This window comes from Rhinolophus ferrumequinum, chromosome 25 (genome assembly GCF_004115265.2).
Source record: "Rhinolophus ferrumequinum isolate MPI-CBG mRhiFer1 chromosome 25, mRhiFer1_v1.p, whole genome shotgun sequence".
NCBI classification, from domain to species: Eukaryota; Metazoa; Chordata; class Mammalia; order Chiroptera; family Rhinolophidae; genus Rhinolophus; species Rhinolophus ferrumequinum.
In genome coordinates this window covers 16,287,690-16,305,777 of record NC_046308.1, presented here as the reverse complement: position 1 = coordinate 16,305,777, position 18,088 = coordinate 16,287,690, and the positions used below count along the sequence as shown (strand labels likewise).

The 18,088-nt window shown below is 48.2% G+C and overlaps 1 protein-coding gene across 1 annotated transcript in view; it reads right to left on the bottom strand.

Moving 5' to 3' along the window:
- SEZ6L (seizure related 6 homolog like) overlaps window positions 1–18,088 on the bottom strand; it is a 177,179-nt gene that overhangs the window by 62,858 nt on the left and 96,233 nt on the right. Inside the window, exons 5-6 of the mRNA XM_033098415.1 lie at window positions 1,696–2,454; window positions 738–871 (exon numbers count right to left, since the gene is read on the bottom strand). Coding sequence (XP_032954306.1) covers window positions 738–871; window positions 1,696–2,454 — 893 coding nt within the window. The remainder of the gene's footprint in view (window positions 1–737; window positions 872–1,695; window positions 2,455–18,088) is intronic.

Below are 18,088 nucleotides of genomic sequence, written 5' to 3'. Positions count from 1 at the left end.
AGGGTGAGCATAACTGGTCACATGCACTGAGCGTTTCTCTCTCTCTGTTAGGCTCTGGCTGAATGCTCTCTGTGCGATGTCATATTTATTCCTTTCCCAAACTCTATAAAGTAGTAACATTATCATCTCTATTTTACTGAGGGGGAAACTGAGGCTCAGAGAGGCAAAGTCCCCTGCCCAAAGTCACACAGCTTTAACTGATAATGCTGGGACTTCAAACCCAGATATGTGAATAGTACGATACCCTGCTTTTCCATTCTTAGTTTACAGGCAAAAATGTATGAATCAAATGAGCCAGATGGGGCTTCCCTGAGTGTGTGTGTGTGTGGGTGTGTGAGTGTTTTATAAGCAGAGTATCAAAGGACTTCCCTCCTGAGTATAAGGCCTCACAATTTATTAACACGCCCCCTTCCCTCCATGAGTGCCAAGCTATTTCAGCTGTGCACTGAGTTGGGAACTCCTATTCATTCGTCAAAGTCCAGCACTGAGTTGGAAACTCCTATGCATTCGTCAAAGCCCAGCTCAAATTGCCCTGGTCAGGGCAAAGAGAGAACCAAACTAGTGGGTTGGTGCAAAAGTAATTGTGGTTTAAAAGGTTAAAAATAATTGCAAAAACTGCAATTACTTTGTGCACCAACCTAATAATTAGGATGATAACAGTGAGCCTCACTCAGACAGTCCTTCAGAGACTTCCTCCTGGAAGAGGCAGCCACTTCCGGGCACCTTTCTGTGGTTACCTGGAGCTCCACCCCGTAGCCGGTATAGACTGTCACGTTGTATGTACACTCCAGGAAGTTGTTGAGGAGCAGAGGTGGGTAGTCACTGGAGTCGATGTACCCTTCGGGGTCGGAGAGGCTCACGCTGCAGAGAGCTGGAGGAATGCACTTTCATTAGGGCACCGAGAACAGCTCAGAGGTAATGTCGCAGATGGGCTGTGGGGTGGAACAGGGCCTCTGGGGAAACCTGTGTTCTCCTGTCCCCACCCTCCCCATTGCGGTTCATTCTCCTTCAGCTCCAGAATCACATGATAATCAAAAGAGCAATAGCTGACAGGGAATCACTTACTACATGCTGCTAGGCACCTTTCTGACCAGTGGATAGGGGTGACTCCCTTCATCTTTACAGGGACTGATCTTTTGAGCCCATTTGAGAGATAAGTAAACCAAAGATCAGAGAGGGGCACCATCTGGGCCAAGCTCACACAGCGATCAGAGTTCAAACCCAGAGCTCCCACACTTTAATGAGACACATTGCATTTGTCCAAAATCCACGTGTGAAGACAGTTGGGGTCTCTTTTCTCTGTTGGACAATGGAAAAGAGGATAGAAGAAGAAAGACTGGAACACGGAAGTACATTTGATCAAGTCTAGAGAAGTACACGTAAGGATAAAAGGAAAAGCACACTGAAAGGGCTACAGCCTTCTAGAGAGGCTAAAGCATTCTGTTCCGAGATGGAAAGGTTTTGAATCCAGCTCTTTAGCTGTGTGGCCTTGGGCATGTTGTTGATGTCTCAGGGTTTCAGAGGTCTCATCTTTAAAATGGGGGCACTGATGCTGAGTCACAGAATCATGCTCAGTAGATGGTAACTGATGGTGGGGCCTGGACCTCTCTGGACCCCCCCCCTTCCCCCGTGCCCTGCTCGCTGTGGGTGCCTCACTGCTGCTGCAGGAGGCCTGAGGAGGCAGGGGCTGCATACCTGGGGCCTGTTCCGTCGTGATGACCGTGGTGGTAATAATGGTGGACGTTGTGGTCTCCTGGCTCTCCTCTGAGGCTGACCCGGTCACCTCGTTCTCACCTTTGTCCATCAAGGTCATTGGACTGGCGTCCTCGGCAGGAGCCTCATGGGCCTCATCAGGCATGGCGGGTGCCCCAGGGTCTGGTCTCTGGGGGAGCGTGTGGGCCATGTAGGGTTGTGAGGTGAAAGGAGAGATCTGCAGGGGTGCAGGTGTTGTGGGGACCGCACCTTCCTTCTGGTCCAGCCACAGGGGCTCCTCCGACGGCAGCCGGAGCATCTCCTCACCTGCGGAGGCCACAGGGTCGGGGTCCCCCGGTGGGCCGGGCTTCTCTGTGGCGGAAGAGAGGACACCCAGGCGTGGGGATGCAGGCTGGGACCCTGCCTTCGGGAGGGCTGCTGTGGAGGTGGCTTTCGGCCTCAGTTGTTTCCGGGCCGAGTTCACCTGCTTGAGCAAAGGCAGCTTTTTCCTGGGGAGGAAGGCAAGCTTGGTGCTGGCCTCTTCCGGAAGCAGCGTGGGCAGGGCTGAGGGTTCTGGATGCGCGGAGGGGCCTGTCCCTTCCAGCTCCAACTCGTGGAGCTCTTCCCCAGACTGCGCTGGAATCAGTGGGGCAGTTGTCACTCTCTCTTCCAGGCTCTCTTTGCTCAGAATGGTGCCCCTCAGTGCTGCTGAGGGCAGAAGGTAAGTACCTGAAGGGCTGGCATCTCCCTCCGGGGGTGCATCTGGGGAAGAAGAGAAAAGATACCACTTCACTTGAGGCTTGGGGATTTAGGTCCTCCATTTTCTGTCAGACTCTGAGGGTGACCCTCCTGAGAGGGCACCCAAGGCTTGTCAGGACACTGGCACAACCTGATCAACAGATAAAGGAGCTGCCTTCTTTCCTCCTTCCCTGCCTCTCTCCCTTTCTCCTTTTATCACTTCTTTCTCTCCCTTCTTCCTTCCCTACTTGCTTCTCTCCTTTTCCTTCCCTCACGCCCCCATTTGCTGACCATGGAGTTTTAGGGTTGGTGACGCCAGGCCTGAGCTAAGTATTAGGTCTACAGAAACCAAAGGCCCAAGAGGCTCAATTTAATTGTATATGTCCTGGAAGAGGGAATAGGAAAGTAGAAATAGTAATATTTCATGTGATAAATGTTTAGAAAGAAAGAAGCTTTTTTGGGTGCTAACAGAACAGAGAGGACAAGGCCCCTAACCCAGTCTGCAGGGCGGGACCACTATGTACAGTTGGGCAGGTTGTTCACTGCACAAGGACATGCCCCGAAGAGGACGAGTGGGGCTGTAACCAACCCACACTCCCTTCTGCAAGCTCTGTGCCCTGGCTCAGGGCTATACTGTCCTGGGATCAAGAGAGCTTGCTTTTTGGTTAAATAATATAAAAGTGATTTTTATGAGAGACACAGAAAGATTTGAGGATTCAGAATCATGAGGCAGATTCAGAACAGAGAGATGTGGGAAGATCGTGGAGGCCTGGCTGAGGTCAGTGCAAAAGAGGAATGCGAGGGGTCAGGGAGCAGAGGTGAAAGGTGATTCCAAAGAAAGCTGGTGAGGTAGGGAGGTCGGGCCAGGCCCTGGTGGCCTTATCTACCCTGCTAACTCCTTGTGGTTTATTTTTGTCTTGAAAGTAAAACCATCAAGTAATTTTAAATAAGGGCTTGCCTCAGCAGCTCTTTGGCAGAATCATGCCTGAACTTATTTGAGACCCAGTGCTGCCAATTGCAAGCTGGCAAATGGCTTTACCTCTTTGAGCGTCAGTTTCCTCAGCTGTAAAATGGGGCTTTGATTCCCTATTTCCTGGGGTTGTCATGGCTGATGTATGTAAAGCATGCATACATATGCAGTCACATGGGTGAGTGCCGAGTGCATGCCAGCCACTGTCATGGTTTTTACTCTCACCACGACCTTCAGCAGGAAGCAGTCAGAACATTTCTGACGATGATTTCAGACAGAGAGGAATCACATCCTGGGGACAAAGGTGCTGGGATTGATTGCTGTCCCTTTCGATTTTCTGTAGGAGACACTCCCTCAGCCACAGTCGCTGGCCCTTCAGCACTGTCATTTACATTTATTTCCGCAGCCGTCGGAAAAGCTCATTTATTTTCATGGAGTCGGCGGCAGTGGGTTAATCTATACCGACTGTAACAGTTTGCACTTGGCATCAACAAATGTTCCTGTTGTGTAACATCGATTACCAGCCAGTGTGCATTCCAGGCTGACAGCGGTGCTGGGGCAGGAGTGGACGTCAGAGAGGAGAGGATGTATGGATAACATGAGGGCAGATTAAGGTCATTCAGGGAGGTTTCCTGGTCCAAGGTGGAAAGTCTTGAGGCTTCAGAGTTGAACCTGGGTTCAAATCCTGCGTCAGTCTGGGCAAATCCATTTAAACTTTTTGTGTAATAGAGACAGTATGTCGACCTCATAGGATTAGGTCAGATGTGGGTCTGCCCAAAAGCTGTGGCTTTTATGCTCACAGTCACTTTTATCAAATGATGGATGTAGAGTGTCTTTGTAGACTGGAGTGAGAAGGAGGTGATGGGACAAAAAGAGTAGAGTATAAGGGGTCAGGAAACCTAGCTCCTGAGACCCAACTGTGGTTCGACGCAAAGAGCTTGGATGCAGCCAGGGGTTGGGGGACCCAGGTAGTGGTCCTATCCTGGCCATGACTCCCTAGCATAACTTTGTGCAGGTTTCCTCTTCTCTCCATCTTCTCTGTCAAATGGGCAACCAGGTTAGATAAGATCTGACAGCCTTTCCAGCTCTGACATTGTCAATTTCTGGACTGAGCAGGTAATTGGCAATTAGTCTTAGAGCCTTTAAAAATCTTGTTTAAAAGAGTCAAGTGACAGCCTCCATCCTGAAATTGGCTTGTGGGTTTTGTTGGGTCCTGTGGCTACAGCAGTTTCAACTAGGCCCTTCCACCTGATCACAAGTGGGGGGAGTGAGAGAGAGGAAGAAGAAGACGGGGAGGAAGAGGGAGGAGAGAGAGAGAGAGATTGGGCAAATAAATTGTGTCAGAGAAGGTGATGAAAGGGTTACAAATGAGCTAAATCCTGTCAGGGTGCCTTGGCCATGACAATAGTGATATTTACATTTAATTTTTGATTGTTTTATCGAATGTGGACTATGTGCCGGGCCTGCGCTAAATGCTTTGTCCCCTCGTTTAATGCTTCATTCCTCAGTTGTTATTGCATGTAATTCTTTCTCAACTTTATAGGTGGAAATTATTATTCCAATTTTAGGGATGACTAAACTGAGGCTTTGGGACATTAAGTAAATGTTCCAAGGTCACAGAGCAAAGCTAGATTTCCAATCTCCATTTTCCTGGTGCCAAAGACCATGCTCCTCACTCTCTTAGGAATGACGGGGTATTTTTATCCCTGGCATCCTTCTCCTCGGCTTGAAGCAGCCTCTTCCCCCCAGCCCTTCTCTTTCTAACTGATGGCTCCACGTGTGTCTCTGCTGGGTGAGCTACCTATTATGTTTCTTCAAACCTCCCAATGATACGCCCCATCCCCCACCGTGTTCTCTGTTAAAATACAAATTACTAGCCTCCCCTGCCAGACCCGTCCAGGGACTCTTATTATTATGGTTATCAGAAAAGTCCATCCCGGAACCTGTGATCTCGCCTAACTTCCTATGCGGTCCTCATTACTTTTGCCTTCTAAGCGCTTGGAGTTGTAGGTGGCAAGTTTGTGTAGCAGGTGGTGGCTCTTTCCAAGGCCTGGGAACTCTCCTGTCCTTTCTAGCCCTTTGAGACCCAACACAGCCAACAAGAGCAGAAGGAAATGCAAAAGAAAGATTCCGTCATCAGCTTCCTCCCACAGCCACTGCTCCCTCCTCCCGGGTCCCTAGGGTAAAACCCGTGCTAACTAACCACAGCAACTAGAAAGCATTTTAGGAAGTAGATGCAGCTGGACTGAGTCACCCCTTTCCATCCAAAAACTTCCAGGGGGGTTGCATATCCACCAGGTAAATTCACCTCCCTACTCAGAGCTCACCCACCCTGGGATCCCTCTGGTTGGCTGCAAACTGAAGGCCATGTTGAAGACAGATGGGTGTGTACCCGTGGTCTGCAGTGCATGTAGCCTGCAGAGCCCGAAGGCCTTGTTCTCCGTGGCGATGCTGGCCAGAGGAGCACCACGCAAAACCAAGTCCCAACGGGAATTAGTCAAAATTGGATTCCAGGACCTCAGAGGTCCAGTGACATAACAACTTGCTCGAATAGGCTGGTTTTCCTGGGGCCCGAACGACCACTGTGTTAAACTAACTGCTCTTTTTCAGAGCCCTTAGCATTTTCAATCATCGCCGTCACATTTGGCTGATTCTTCCTTTATCACGTGTGTTCAGTGTCCTGCTCAAATGCTGTCAATCAATTAATGAGTGAAAGTGTTGGGTTCAGACTCTCTTTGCTGGTTGACACTCAGCAGAGAGTCGGCACTCTAGGATGTGGTCCCTGCACGCAAGGACTTAGGAAGACAGACACACCATGATAACCAAACAGGGAGAGCAAACAGCAGAGATGGAGCCGTAGTGAAATGCATACCGATGCTTCTCTCTTCTCTCGAGACAGAACGGATCCACATCGAAGGTGACTGAACATTTGTTTTGCCTGCCAAGTCTCTCTTGTTTTCTAACTTGGATGCGGAGATGGGAGATTACATTGTGAAGCATGCCATTTAAGCCAAAAAAACAAAAAACAACAAAAACCAAGCACCAGTTCTGCAGCTCTGAAGCTGAAGGTCTCTATCTTGACGGCCCGGCAGGCAGCAGAGGAAAAGCCAGGATGGCATGGATTCCGAGCAGAAACATATCATCAGGGGCGCAAACTGACGGAATGTGAAGCGGAGGAAATGAAAGCTGGGGGATGGTTCTGCTGTGATGCTCGGTGAAAAGAGCAAGAGGCAAACATTCTACAGTGTGTGTGGGAATGACTAGAAACAACGAACCAAAACACATTGCAAGCCTCGCTTTCTAACGGATCATTCCATGTGTGTCTCTGCTGCGTGAGCTACCGATCATGTTTCTTCAAACCTCCCAATGACACGCCCCATCCCCCACCGTGTTCTCTGTTAAAATACAAATCATTCGCCTCCCCTGCCAGACCCGTCCAGGGACTCTTATTATTGTGGTTATCAGAAAAGTCCACCCCGGAACCTGTGATCTCGCCTTACTCCCTGTGCGGTCCTCATTACTTTTGCCTTCTAAGTGCCAATTGCAATGCAGAGTGGTCTTTTGACAGGAAGGAATGACACCAAAAGGATTGGTCCCGGCCGCCGCTGGGTGATGGGACTGTTGGGTGATGTGTTTTCCTCCTCCTCATTTTTTGGTATTTTCCCAAAATGTGTATAATAAATATTGAATATTTTCTTAAATAAAAAAAAAATATTACACCCCATTTACCTTCTTCTAGAGCCCACACCTGAAATCTATGTAACTTCACTAACAATTGTCATCCCAATAAACTTTAATTAAAAAAAATAAAAAATAAAAAAATAAACAAACAAACAAAACAAAACAAAAAAAATTATGAAAAGAGCAGGGCTGGAAGGCTGATTTTGGCACCTGGTAATGGAGAGGCCGACGGAAGGCAGACGGACACATTTGTCATCGCAGATGTGTTTCATTCGCTACCTGAGTCATTGAGACCCTTTGGAATTCATTTTCCTGGTGGGGATGATGATAATTCTTCCTCATTGGATTTTCCACAGTGAGGACTTTTAGGGGGCCGGGCTGCCAGGTGCATCTTTTGATATATTTTTGGTAAAGGGTCCTATAAAAATGTAAGTTACTATTCCAACCACCATGACTCTTATCTGATTCAGTGGTGGTTTTTCGTACCTTCACCCTCCACAAGAAGGGCTTCCCCAGCCTATCCCGGTTGGTTGGCTTGGCCCCCAACAGGGACAACCCCCAAATTAAATATCACATCTTACAGATCCAAAGGTTCCTAGAGTCCACGGTTACAAACTGCACTTAGAAGGGAACTGGGGTCCAGAGAGGGAAAATGGGACGCCCAGGATCACCCAACACTTTAGTAACAAAACAAGGCTATTTGAGGTTTGGAAAAAAACATCAACCACACAGCAAAGCACACCCAACAAAACCAGAAACTAAACCAGGGGCATCGGAACCACCCTGAAGAATGTCAGTTAAGTCTTCTCCATCTGGGCTGAATAATTCTTTGCTGGGGAGGCTAGGGGCCGTCCCCTGCATTGGAAGATGCGGAGTAGCACCTCTGGCCTCCACCCAGTGGCAACTTCCCGCCTACTCCTGGTTGTGACAATCAAAAATGATTCCAGACATTGTCAAATGACCCCTGGTGGGACAAATTGCCTCTAATCGATGAGCCCTGGGTTAACCACAATGAACAAAACAGGCAAACCTGGCCCTGCCCTCAGAACGGAATAGACCCTCTCTCCCATTCCCAGAGCTGATCAACTTTGTTTTGCTTGCCTCTGTGAATTTTAGGATCGGAGAAGGTTTTAGCATAATCCCTATTTTATAGATAAGGAAGTTGGATTGAGTGAGGGCTGAGTTTTCTTCTCCCGTTCACATTTGATCATCGATTCATTCATTCATATTCATTCATTCATTCATTCATTCAGTGAGCACCTACTATGTGCCAGCCACTGGGTCAGACAACAGGTGCCGGCATCCAGAGGTCCACGTTGTCTAGTGAATAGCTGGCAATGACGGTCTCAACCCAGTCCTTCCAGCCAGAGAGGACCCGGGGTACCTGGCTTACTCAGTCCTGTGGGCACGAGGACCCTCAGTTAGATGAATGGTGCCCCTCGCATCTGGATTGGGAGAAGACTTTCTGGGACAAAGGACAGAGGTGGGGGTGGGCCTGGGGGACAGTGGGATTTCATCTACCGCCTCAGTTGCAGCCCTTTACTTGTATGCCCGTGCTAACAATACCCATATTCAGACGGCAGCTTATAGTCCACAAAACGCATCTCCAGCTGTGACAGCATTTCAACCTCCACACAATTCTGTGAGAATGACATTTTGGTTTTTGATGTTATAGATGAAAAAAAAAATTCAAGGCTCAGAGGGAGGAAGTGACTTGTCTACGATCATAGAACCAATCGGGGTAGAATTAGATGCGTTCTGACACGGTTTCTGACATCGTGCTCTTTCCTCTTTCCCACACCCTCAGAGAGCTTCCTCCCTCCCCATAAAATAGTTTATTTGAAGGGGAAAAAAAAGCAAGAATACCTGAAAGATATGAAATCAAAAGTACAAGCACCGCCCTGCCCCCAGCCTGTTCACCAACTCTGCCTTCTAAAGGGAATCGGTATTAGTGGGATCTTGTTTAATCTCCAAATAAAATGTATTGCTATAAAAATAATAAGTATTTTCACCTGAAAAGGTGTGATAGCACAGAGGAGCGTGGGGTTGGAGTCAGAATTGCTTGTATTCCAAGCTCAGCCTGTTGCTACCTGTCCACGAGACCCTGGACAGTCACTTCCCTTCTATGAGCCTCAGTGTTCTCATCTGTAAGGTGGGGTTGTACCAGCCTTACCACTTAGGGTTGTTAGAAAGTAAATGGACTCTCAATTGTAAAGCATGGCGCTCGCATAGCAGCCTGTCAGCCCTCACAATCACTGGTGTCACTTTCTGTCTATCTGAACAGTTACAGAGTTCTTACATTGCATATATTGTTCTGTCACTTACTAAGAAATGCATTTGGAAATATTTCAGTCATTCAAAAAGAGCTCAAGTCTTAATAAAGACTCATAAAGAGCTAAGGTAACAAGTATCCATGTATGTACGCCTTCAACTAAAGAAGAAACATGCAAGCAGCACAGTGGAAGCTTCTGTTTATTCTTCCCTACCAACTTCTCCATCCTCTGGGAGTAATTACTGTCCTGAATTTGACCGTCAGCATGCTCATTTATTACGTGCATTGGTGGTATTTTACTATGATTATTATTTATTGTGTGCACTTGTTTATTACACGTGTCGATGTCTCTGAACAATCGTGTGGCATGTTTTAAAAGTAAATAAATGTAGTCCTCCATATGAATCCTCCTGCAACCTGTTTTCTTCTTTTCTTTTCTTTTTTTGCTCAATACGTTGTGTGCGATTCATCCATGTGGATAATATAGTTTTACCTGATTCATTTTTCACTGCTCTATAGTAGGCCATATATTAGTATTCCACCACAAAATTTTCACTTAAAATCCATCATGAGTATCTTTTCATGTCAGCGTATAATGGTCACTCTATTCCTTATTAATGGCTACCTTAAAATATAAACACATATGTGATTAAACCAGGCTCCTATCAATTAATATTTATGTCACTACCATTCTCCACCCCGTCCTCCCAAGTAACACTGCAATAAATACACATCTTTGGAGAACATGTCTGGGTAATTCTTCGCGAGATTGTCCTAAAGGTTGCATTGCTCAGCCTGAGGTGGGAGAGGGTGTCACCTTTGATTGCACATCATTTTTTACTGTTTGATTAATTTGCCACATGCATGCCATTTTTATAGCAATAATAATTAGTCATAATGGTTAATAATAATAACAATGAATTCCCTAAGGTTTGTCACCCCAATTTCAGAGGACGGCAGAGAACCAACCCCAGCCTTTCTCAGCGCTTCTTACTGCTCTCACATTTCCATAGTGGGCCGGAAATTCGGCTTTGCTTTGGCAGGGAGTCCCAGGAAGCCACACTAGTGCTTCACCTCCATTTCTCCCTCACTCCTCCTGGGAGAGGAGGCACCATGTGATTGGAGATATTAAGGAAAGATACAGACATCCCTGATGCCCACTGCATCCTATTTCCAGTGCAGAGCCTCTGAACCGAAAAGCCAGCAATGTGGCTCTCTCTCTGCCTTGCCTCCATCCCTCCCTCTCTCTCTCTACCTCCCCCCTCCCTCCCTCTTTTCCTCTCCCCCACACTGTCCCTCCCTCCCTCTCTCCATACATCTCTGCTCTGCCTGGATACACTAAACCAAAGTCATTTGGGGAGGACAGAGTATAGGCGTCCAACTGTGCTCTGCATCCCAGCTTCACCCATAGTAAAACTGATCTCATCCAGCTCCTTGTGTCTATTCTGCAGTTGGTTAAAATCAGAGGTAAGGACTGGCGAGGTGAGCGATGACCGTCCCCAGCCCCTGTGCTGACTAATTACAGTCCAGAGTCTTGGGAGACACTTCTAATGGGTCTCGTTGTCTCGTTTATTACACTTAGGTGGAGCATAAGTAACCTGTACTTTATGTAGCACGTCACACTCTTCGATGGAGTATTGACTTTGCAGTTCTAGCAAATGGCCCCTGGTGGTCCTCTACCTTTGGCAAGACAGATGGGCATCTTCATACATAGGTAGACCGTCAGCTACAGCAGATTTCCCACCAAAGGCGATGGAGGATAAAATAGTGAACAAAATCGATAGCCCATCAGATTTGTCCAAGATTAGCCCTTGGAAATGATCGAGTGATCATATTTTGTTTTTAACGTTGGAGAAAAATCGTCTGGGGCAGGTGAGGAGTACTTGTAAGATGTAAATCAGATCGTAGGATCTTTTTGCTTCAAGTCTACCAGTGGCTTCCCCTCACTCGGAGAATAAGAACAAAGCAGCTTTCGATGGGTTACAAAGCTTTTGGGTTCTAGCCTTGGGCCTCCCTCTCCATCATTATCTCTTAACATTTCCCCCTCAAATAATAATATGGCCACACGCAGGTTTTTTTTTGTCCTGCTCCTTAAATCTTCCAAGTTTATTCTGCACCCCAGGGTTCTTGCATCTGCTATTCCCTCTGCTTGGAACTCTCTTCTTTGATATCTTTGCTTGGCTGATTCCCTGTGGTCGTTCAGGTCTCTGCTCTCCTTTCCCAAGATCCCCCATCCCTTTTTTCTCATTCCCTTCCGAGCACGATTGCAATCGGAATTAATCTTGGTGATTCGTTTCCTTGTTCGTTGTCTGTCTCCACGAGGTAGTCCATACCCACGCGGCAGCACCTCTCACGACCACGTGTGTCCCGTGTGTGGCATAGCTGGGACATTCAGAAGCTGTCTGGGAACCACAAGACACCCCCCCCCCCCGCCAAAGCTTTCGTCCCATATGCTGATTTGGGGTCTGCCCTGGATCGTCTCATCAATCAAAGGTAATGTACTGCTGAGTGAAAAGTAAAAGCATAGAAACTTGATGGGTTTTGTTCACTATTTCATCCCCTATGCCTACGATAGTGTCTTTAACGTGGGAGAAATGCAGTACCTATTTGTTGGATCCATCAAGGAAGAAAGGTAGAAGAGACGGAAGAGTAGGAAGGACATGGAGCGGTGGAGAGAAGGCCAGGAAGTCGGGACAGGAGACCCGTCATTCTTCTTGGATTTGCCTGCACTGCCCAGCACACACTAGACATCCAGGGAGAATTGTGGGAGAAAACAGTAAGGGTGCTTTGCGGTGTTTAGCACCTTGGTTGGGAACTGATGAAGTTCCCTGCAAATCCAGGAATTCTAGGATGCTGAATGTGGCTGCACAGGGCTGGTGGGGTAACACAACGAACACAAGACCCAGGACCCAGGACTCACCCTGGCGGAAGCTGTGTGGTCTGGTCCTCAGCCTTCTCACGGGCCAGTTGTTCTAACTTCCTTTCTTTTCACCCAAATGTCTCCTCAGGAAGAAAATGAACAGATTCCTAGCCCGCGTGCTCCCTCCGCCCGGAGTTGTGCTACTTGGCAGGGAAGTGCGTGGCAGGAAAGAGTGAGGAGGCCTGGGATCATTGATTGAGCATCTGTGATTCGACACCTCCACCGTGACGGCACAGGACCCTCAGTGGATGGTGATGGGAAAGGAAACCCAAGCCCCGTTGCTTTCTCCCTGGCAGTTCCCCCTCCCTGGGAGGAGCAGGACAATTCCCTCAATACGGGGGTCAGCCCAAACCAGACCGTTTAACAATCCTCTCCACCAGGCTTAGAATCCATCACTGTGACAAAATCGTCTAAGATGATTATTTTGGGCGATGTTGTGTAGTCGCAGACAGAGCACAAGAGACGTCCATGGCAGGCCAGACCCCGCCGAGGGGTGGACATGCCAGAGTTCCATTCGACACAGTCCAGTGGGACATTGGATGAGTTCAGGTTTTCATTTTTATAATGCACCAAAGAACGTGAGTCTCACCATGAAGGAAGCAAAGACAGCAAGTTGCACCTTATAAAAGACATTTTTAGATATCCTATTGTTCCCATCGCCACTGTTACGAAAACCCTGCTTCTCTCCCGGATTTCGCTCCAGGACTCCAGCCCATTCCATCTGCAGCCGCCAGAGGGATCTTTCTAAACCACCCCCCACCCGTGGCCTGGTACACTTGAGGCTCTGCCTTTTCCTGGAAAGCTCCTGGCAATCTGTCCCAGAAAGCTTTTCATCCTGTTTCTCACTGCCTGCCACATCACAACGAATTCATTTCAGTTCTCCCGCGTTCAAGCAACGTCTCTCTCTTCCCCTCTGCTACGTGGCTCCATCACTTTGCATATAACGCTGTTTACCTTTCCCTGCATTTACGCCCCTTTCCTGAGCTCCTGCCATCAACACAGAGATACGTCACAGCATCAATCCCACTGTCGTTCTTTACTGGTTCCTTTCTTGTCTTCCCTTCTAGGAAGGGAAGGACGATCACTTCCACTAGCAGGACAAGCACTTCCGCTTCATCCATCACTGTCTCCTAAGACCTAGGCCACGGGCCTGACACATAGTAGGCCCCTCATAGATTTCCGTTTAATGAATCCCGGATATGTCTGCATCACTGGTGATACAGAGAACAAGACTCGGTGGGTTAGAGGAAGTCCACCTCTGTCAGTGAGGGATTGTGGACCAGTAGGTGGTTTACACTACTAGCCGTCATACAGGCGAATCCTTGGTAAGCGTGACACTAGATTCGTATATTTGGGTTTATGATCTCATGCCTGAAGAGATGTCCCAGGTGAACATACACCCTGACTTGTTCTAATTGCAAACATAATTTCATCATGGTCCAAGCAGAGTATAAAAAACCTCCCATCCCCGTAAATCACACGGTTTGCTTTAGCAGCCGGAGCGCAAAGAGGTGAATTTGTGGGGTCTTTTCATTTTTCTGGCACTGACCCACATGCCACGGGCATATGGGTGGAGGGGAGATTTTGGTGCAAGCTACCCATGGCCCAAAACAGCACACCAAACTGCACATGTGAGCTGACACCCCAACCCCTCCTGAGACTGTTGCAGAAACCCAGGGGGCCACAGGGGACTTGCAGCATATGTTAGGAGACCAACCTTGCGCAGGCAAGAAAAGACTCTTTCAGGGTTTCCGGCTACAAGAGTAATTATCCGATAATTGCCCTCTGTGAGCTGGCTTCTCCCCCACCAATGGGCTTCCTTTGTAATTCGTGTTGGGTTCAGAAAGGCTTGAACATTCTTTTATGTCCAGTTACTTCTCATCAGAGTATCAGCTGGGCAGTGCATCCATCTTTCCCGTGAATGGGCCCTGATAGCTGTTGGCACTGGGGTGTGATCCTGCCTTTGTGTCTTTAACCATCTGATTAACTGTGGTTGACATCAGTGCCAAGGGATTAGCATTTCAACACCCCTCTCAGCTCCCACCTCCATCCTCACCGCCCTCCCTCCCCCCACCCCTGCTCCATTCATGTCTGCCGGTAGTGAAGGGGACAGGAACACAGCATGATTTATCTGTGTACATGAAAATCAGTGAGTCATTGAGGGAGGGCTGGGAGATGCCACACAACACAGCTCAGAGAGGAAACCCACGGTGGGAAATCTATTGAGATTCAATTACCTCTATACTCACCCAGACAAATCTAATACTTGGGGATGAATCCAGACGGTTTGCGAGAGCGTTTAAAAGACATAGCAAGTTTACAGTTTCTCTTCACCTGTTTGCTCAGCTTCACAGACAAAAACAAAGACCCAGTCGGCATCCCGGGATGCTCATAGAACATGCTCAGAGGTGGAGAAGACCCGGGAAATCAGGGGACCTGGCCCCGGCACTGGTTTAGCCACCAAACTGCTATGTGACTTTGAGCCAATTCCATGTCTCAAAGCCTTGGTTTCTGGTTTCATGAAGTTAGGATCAGTAAGGTTGCCTGATCAACCTTAAAGAAACAAAACTTGGGGCAATGGAGGGGACTTCTGTGTATGATGGAGTTTTAAGATGTCCAAAGCAGTTTGTCAACTGCAAGACTTAATTTGTTTCATTTGAGAGATGAGGGCAGGCCTCTCTTCAGATATAACAGGGACAAACATGGCTTTATTTGCTGGGGACAAATAAGACATTCACACGGCTTTACCTGTGGCATTGAAATGCTGTTTTTCCTTTCCCTGAGAAATAGCTGTTGTTATCTTCATTGTTATAATGAGGAAATGTTAGTAGGTGGCAAAGGCAGGATTTGAACCAGGGCCGTCTGACCCCCAAGCCCACGCCTATACACTTGACCCTGAGACAACATGGGTTTGAACTTCATGGGTCTCTTTATATGAGGATTTTTCCCCCCTAATAAATATTGTAAACGTATTTTCTCTTCCTTATGATTTTCTTAATAACATTGTCTTTTCTCTAGCTTACTTTATTGTAAGATCACAGTATATAATACATACAACGTACAAAATATGTGTTAATCAACTATGTTATTGGTAAGGTTTCTGGTCGACAGTAGGCTATTAGTAGTTAACTTTTGGGGGAGTCAACAGTTATACATGGATTTTCGACCACGTGGGGAGTCAGCCTTCCTAACCCCCGCATTGTTCAAGGGTCAGCTGTATTTGTTCCACATCTCTCCTCCAGCTGGCCCTTGAACCCTGACCTGGATGCTTCCAGAGTAAAGGCGAAGTGCTTCCTACTACAAACAAATTAGCACAGGATCTGCTCCAGCTAAGAGGTCCCCACAGACAAAGGAGAACCCTAACCATACCCTACAGGTGGCAGAGAACCAGGGGCTTCTCCTGAGGCTGCAGAAAAAAGTGAAAGAGAAACTTCTATAAAGGCAGAACCCAAAGGCACCTCACAAGTGAGGGAACTGGCCTAGGATCCCCCTATTTTACGGATTGGCAAACTGAGGTGTGTGGTAGGAAGGAAAAAGCTCTGAATTAGGATAGTCAGGATGCCTCATTAACTTACTCTGTGGCCTTTGGTAAGTCCATTGTCATCTCTAGGGTTCAATTTTATCCTCTGTATAATGGAATAACTTCTTTAAATAAAGCCTTCATAGGAGTGACAATATATAATTGTGCAGTAAAGGATTAACTCAGCAGGTCTGGATTGTCCACATCCTTCACATTTCAGAGAAAGATCCCGGCTTCTGGAAGGGAACCTCTAAGACCTTGGAATATCCTGCCTGATAAAAGTGTCTTTGTCTATGCGGGGGCATTGAGCCCTGCTAGATACTCTATGCTAACAATGTGATTTATGGTATGAGCCTTGGGTTTGGGATCAGTTTGACCTCTACGGGGGCTGGAGACTAAGGTCAGCCACGTGGGTAGTCACCTATGTCTATGGGACCAACCCCCAGTAAAGTCCCTGGACACTAAGGCTCAGGTGAGCTTTCCTGGTTGACAATATTCCGTGGGTGTCGCATAGCATCGCATGTTGAAAGTAGGTGCTGTCTGTACAACTCCCCTGGGAGAGGACCACTGGGAACTTATGCCTGATTTCTTCAGGACTCTCTTCTATGTGACTCTTCCCTTTGTTGATTTTCGTCTGTATCCTCTCACGGTGACAAGCCAGAACTCTGTGAATCCTTCTAGCCAATGATTAAACCTGAGCGTGATTTGGGGGACCTCTGAATCCCCATAATCAGCCAAAAGTGGGATGCCATTGATGGAAGCAGGAGTTGGGGTAGGAGTCTGAGAGCTGCCCCTTAAGTTTTCCCCGTACCTGAGCCACCTTTGATGATGATGGTGGCGATGATGGAGAGAAGGACCTACTACGTGACAGGTCCTGCAATACATGCTTTGACATGGATCATTTCATTTACTCCTCTCCACACCCCAGGCAGGTAGGTACTGTTATTTATTACCCCTATCTTACAGATGAGGAAACGGAGACTCAAAGAAGTTTGGTCACTTGCCCAAAGCAACACAACTAGTGGCTGGTGGGGTTGGGATGAGAACATCATTTGTAAAGCACTGGGCAAGACGGTCTCTCGTATCCCCTCCACATACAGATAGGTGATTTTAAGAGACAGTTTATCTTTTGGGCCCATAGCGGAGCATTCTGGGGTGTGGAGGAAGAAATAGTTTCTGCATATCCCCACTTCTCCCCTGCTTGCTCAGCCAACTCTGTCCGTGCCAGAGCCACACTTGCTACCTTCCAGGTCAACTTGAAGGGGGACTTGGGCCAGACGTAGGAGAAGCCATTCCTTCTCTTCTACCCCATCCCAGCCCCTCTTTTCCTCCCACCTCATCCCATCCCATCCATTCCACTCTATCCCCTCCAATTGCATTTCATCCCACTGTCTCTCATCCCATCTCAGTCCAGTCATCTTAACCCATCCCACCTCATCCCCAATCCATTCCATCGGATGCTGACGTACTGAACACACACTGTGTGTTTCGGGGATACAGGATGTACAGCACACGTCTCGACCCCCCGCCTCCACAAGTCACGGTTCACACCACGCGGATGAGCTCAGTGTATGCCGGGGAGCAGGCGGGCACTCTCTAGTGCCAAGCCCCCGCCTCCTCCATTCTCTGACTCCTGGGCCTTGACGTCTTCCTCTTGGAGCCCAGCCAGGCCCTGCTCAGAGTCTAATGAGCTCTTGCAGCCAATAAGAACAATGTGTCGGGTGTGTGTGGGCCGGCGGCGGAGGTGGTACACAGAGCTTCCCTTCACTCCCAGGCCTGCCTCGTGGGCAGGTGGCGGGGGTGGGGCGTGGGGGAAGCACTGGAGGGGGCAGATCTGACGGGCCTCAGAGTGGCCACTGTCAGCCCCCTGACCCGCACAGGCTACACAGAGAGCCTCAGTGTCCTCCTGCCCACCTGGCCCACTTCATGGGCGCTGGGCCCATACACCCTGGCACCGAGCCATCTCCCCGGGTGGAGGAAGGATGTCCTTTTATTCACTCAGCAGCCAACTCTGCCAAGGTTGGCTCAGCACATGTGGGGCTGGTGACACAGAGAAAGAGAGCTATGCAGAGGGACGAAGAAGGAAAGAGAACACTCTCCCTTTCTCATGAACAATCCGTGTAGCTTTACTTACCATACTCCTCCTACGTTTCACATAAGGATCATAACGGCTACCACTTTTTGGACCTTATGATGCGCTGAGTGTTTTACATGCACCATCTCACTGAATCCTCAGAACTACTCTGCGATACAAGGACTGTTAGTTTTCCCATTTTGCAGATAGGAAAACTGAGA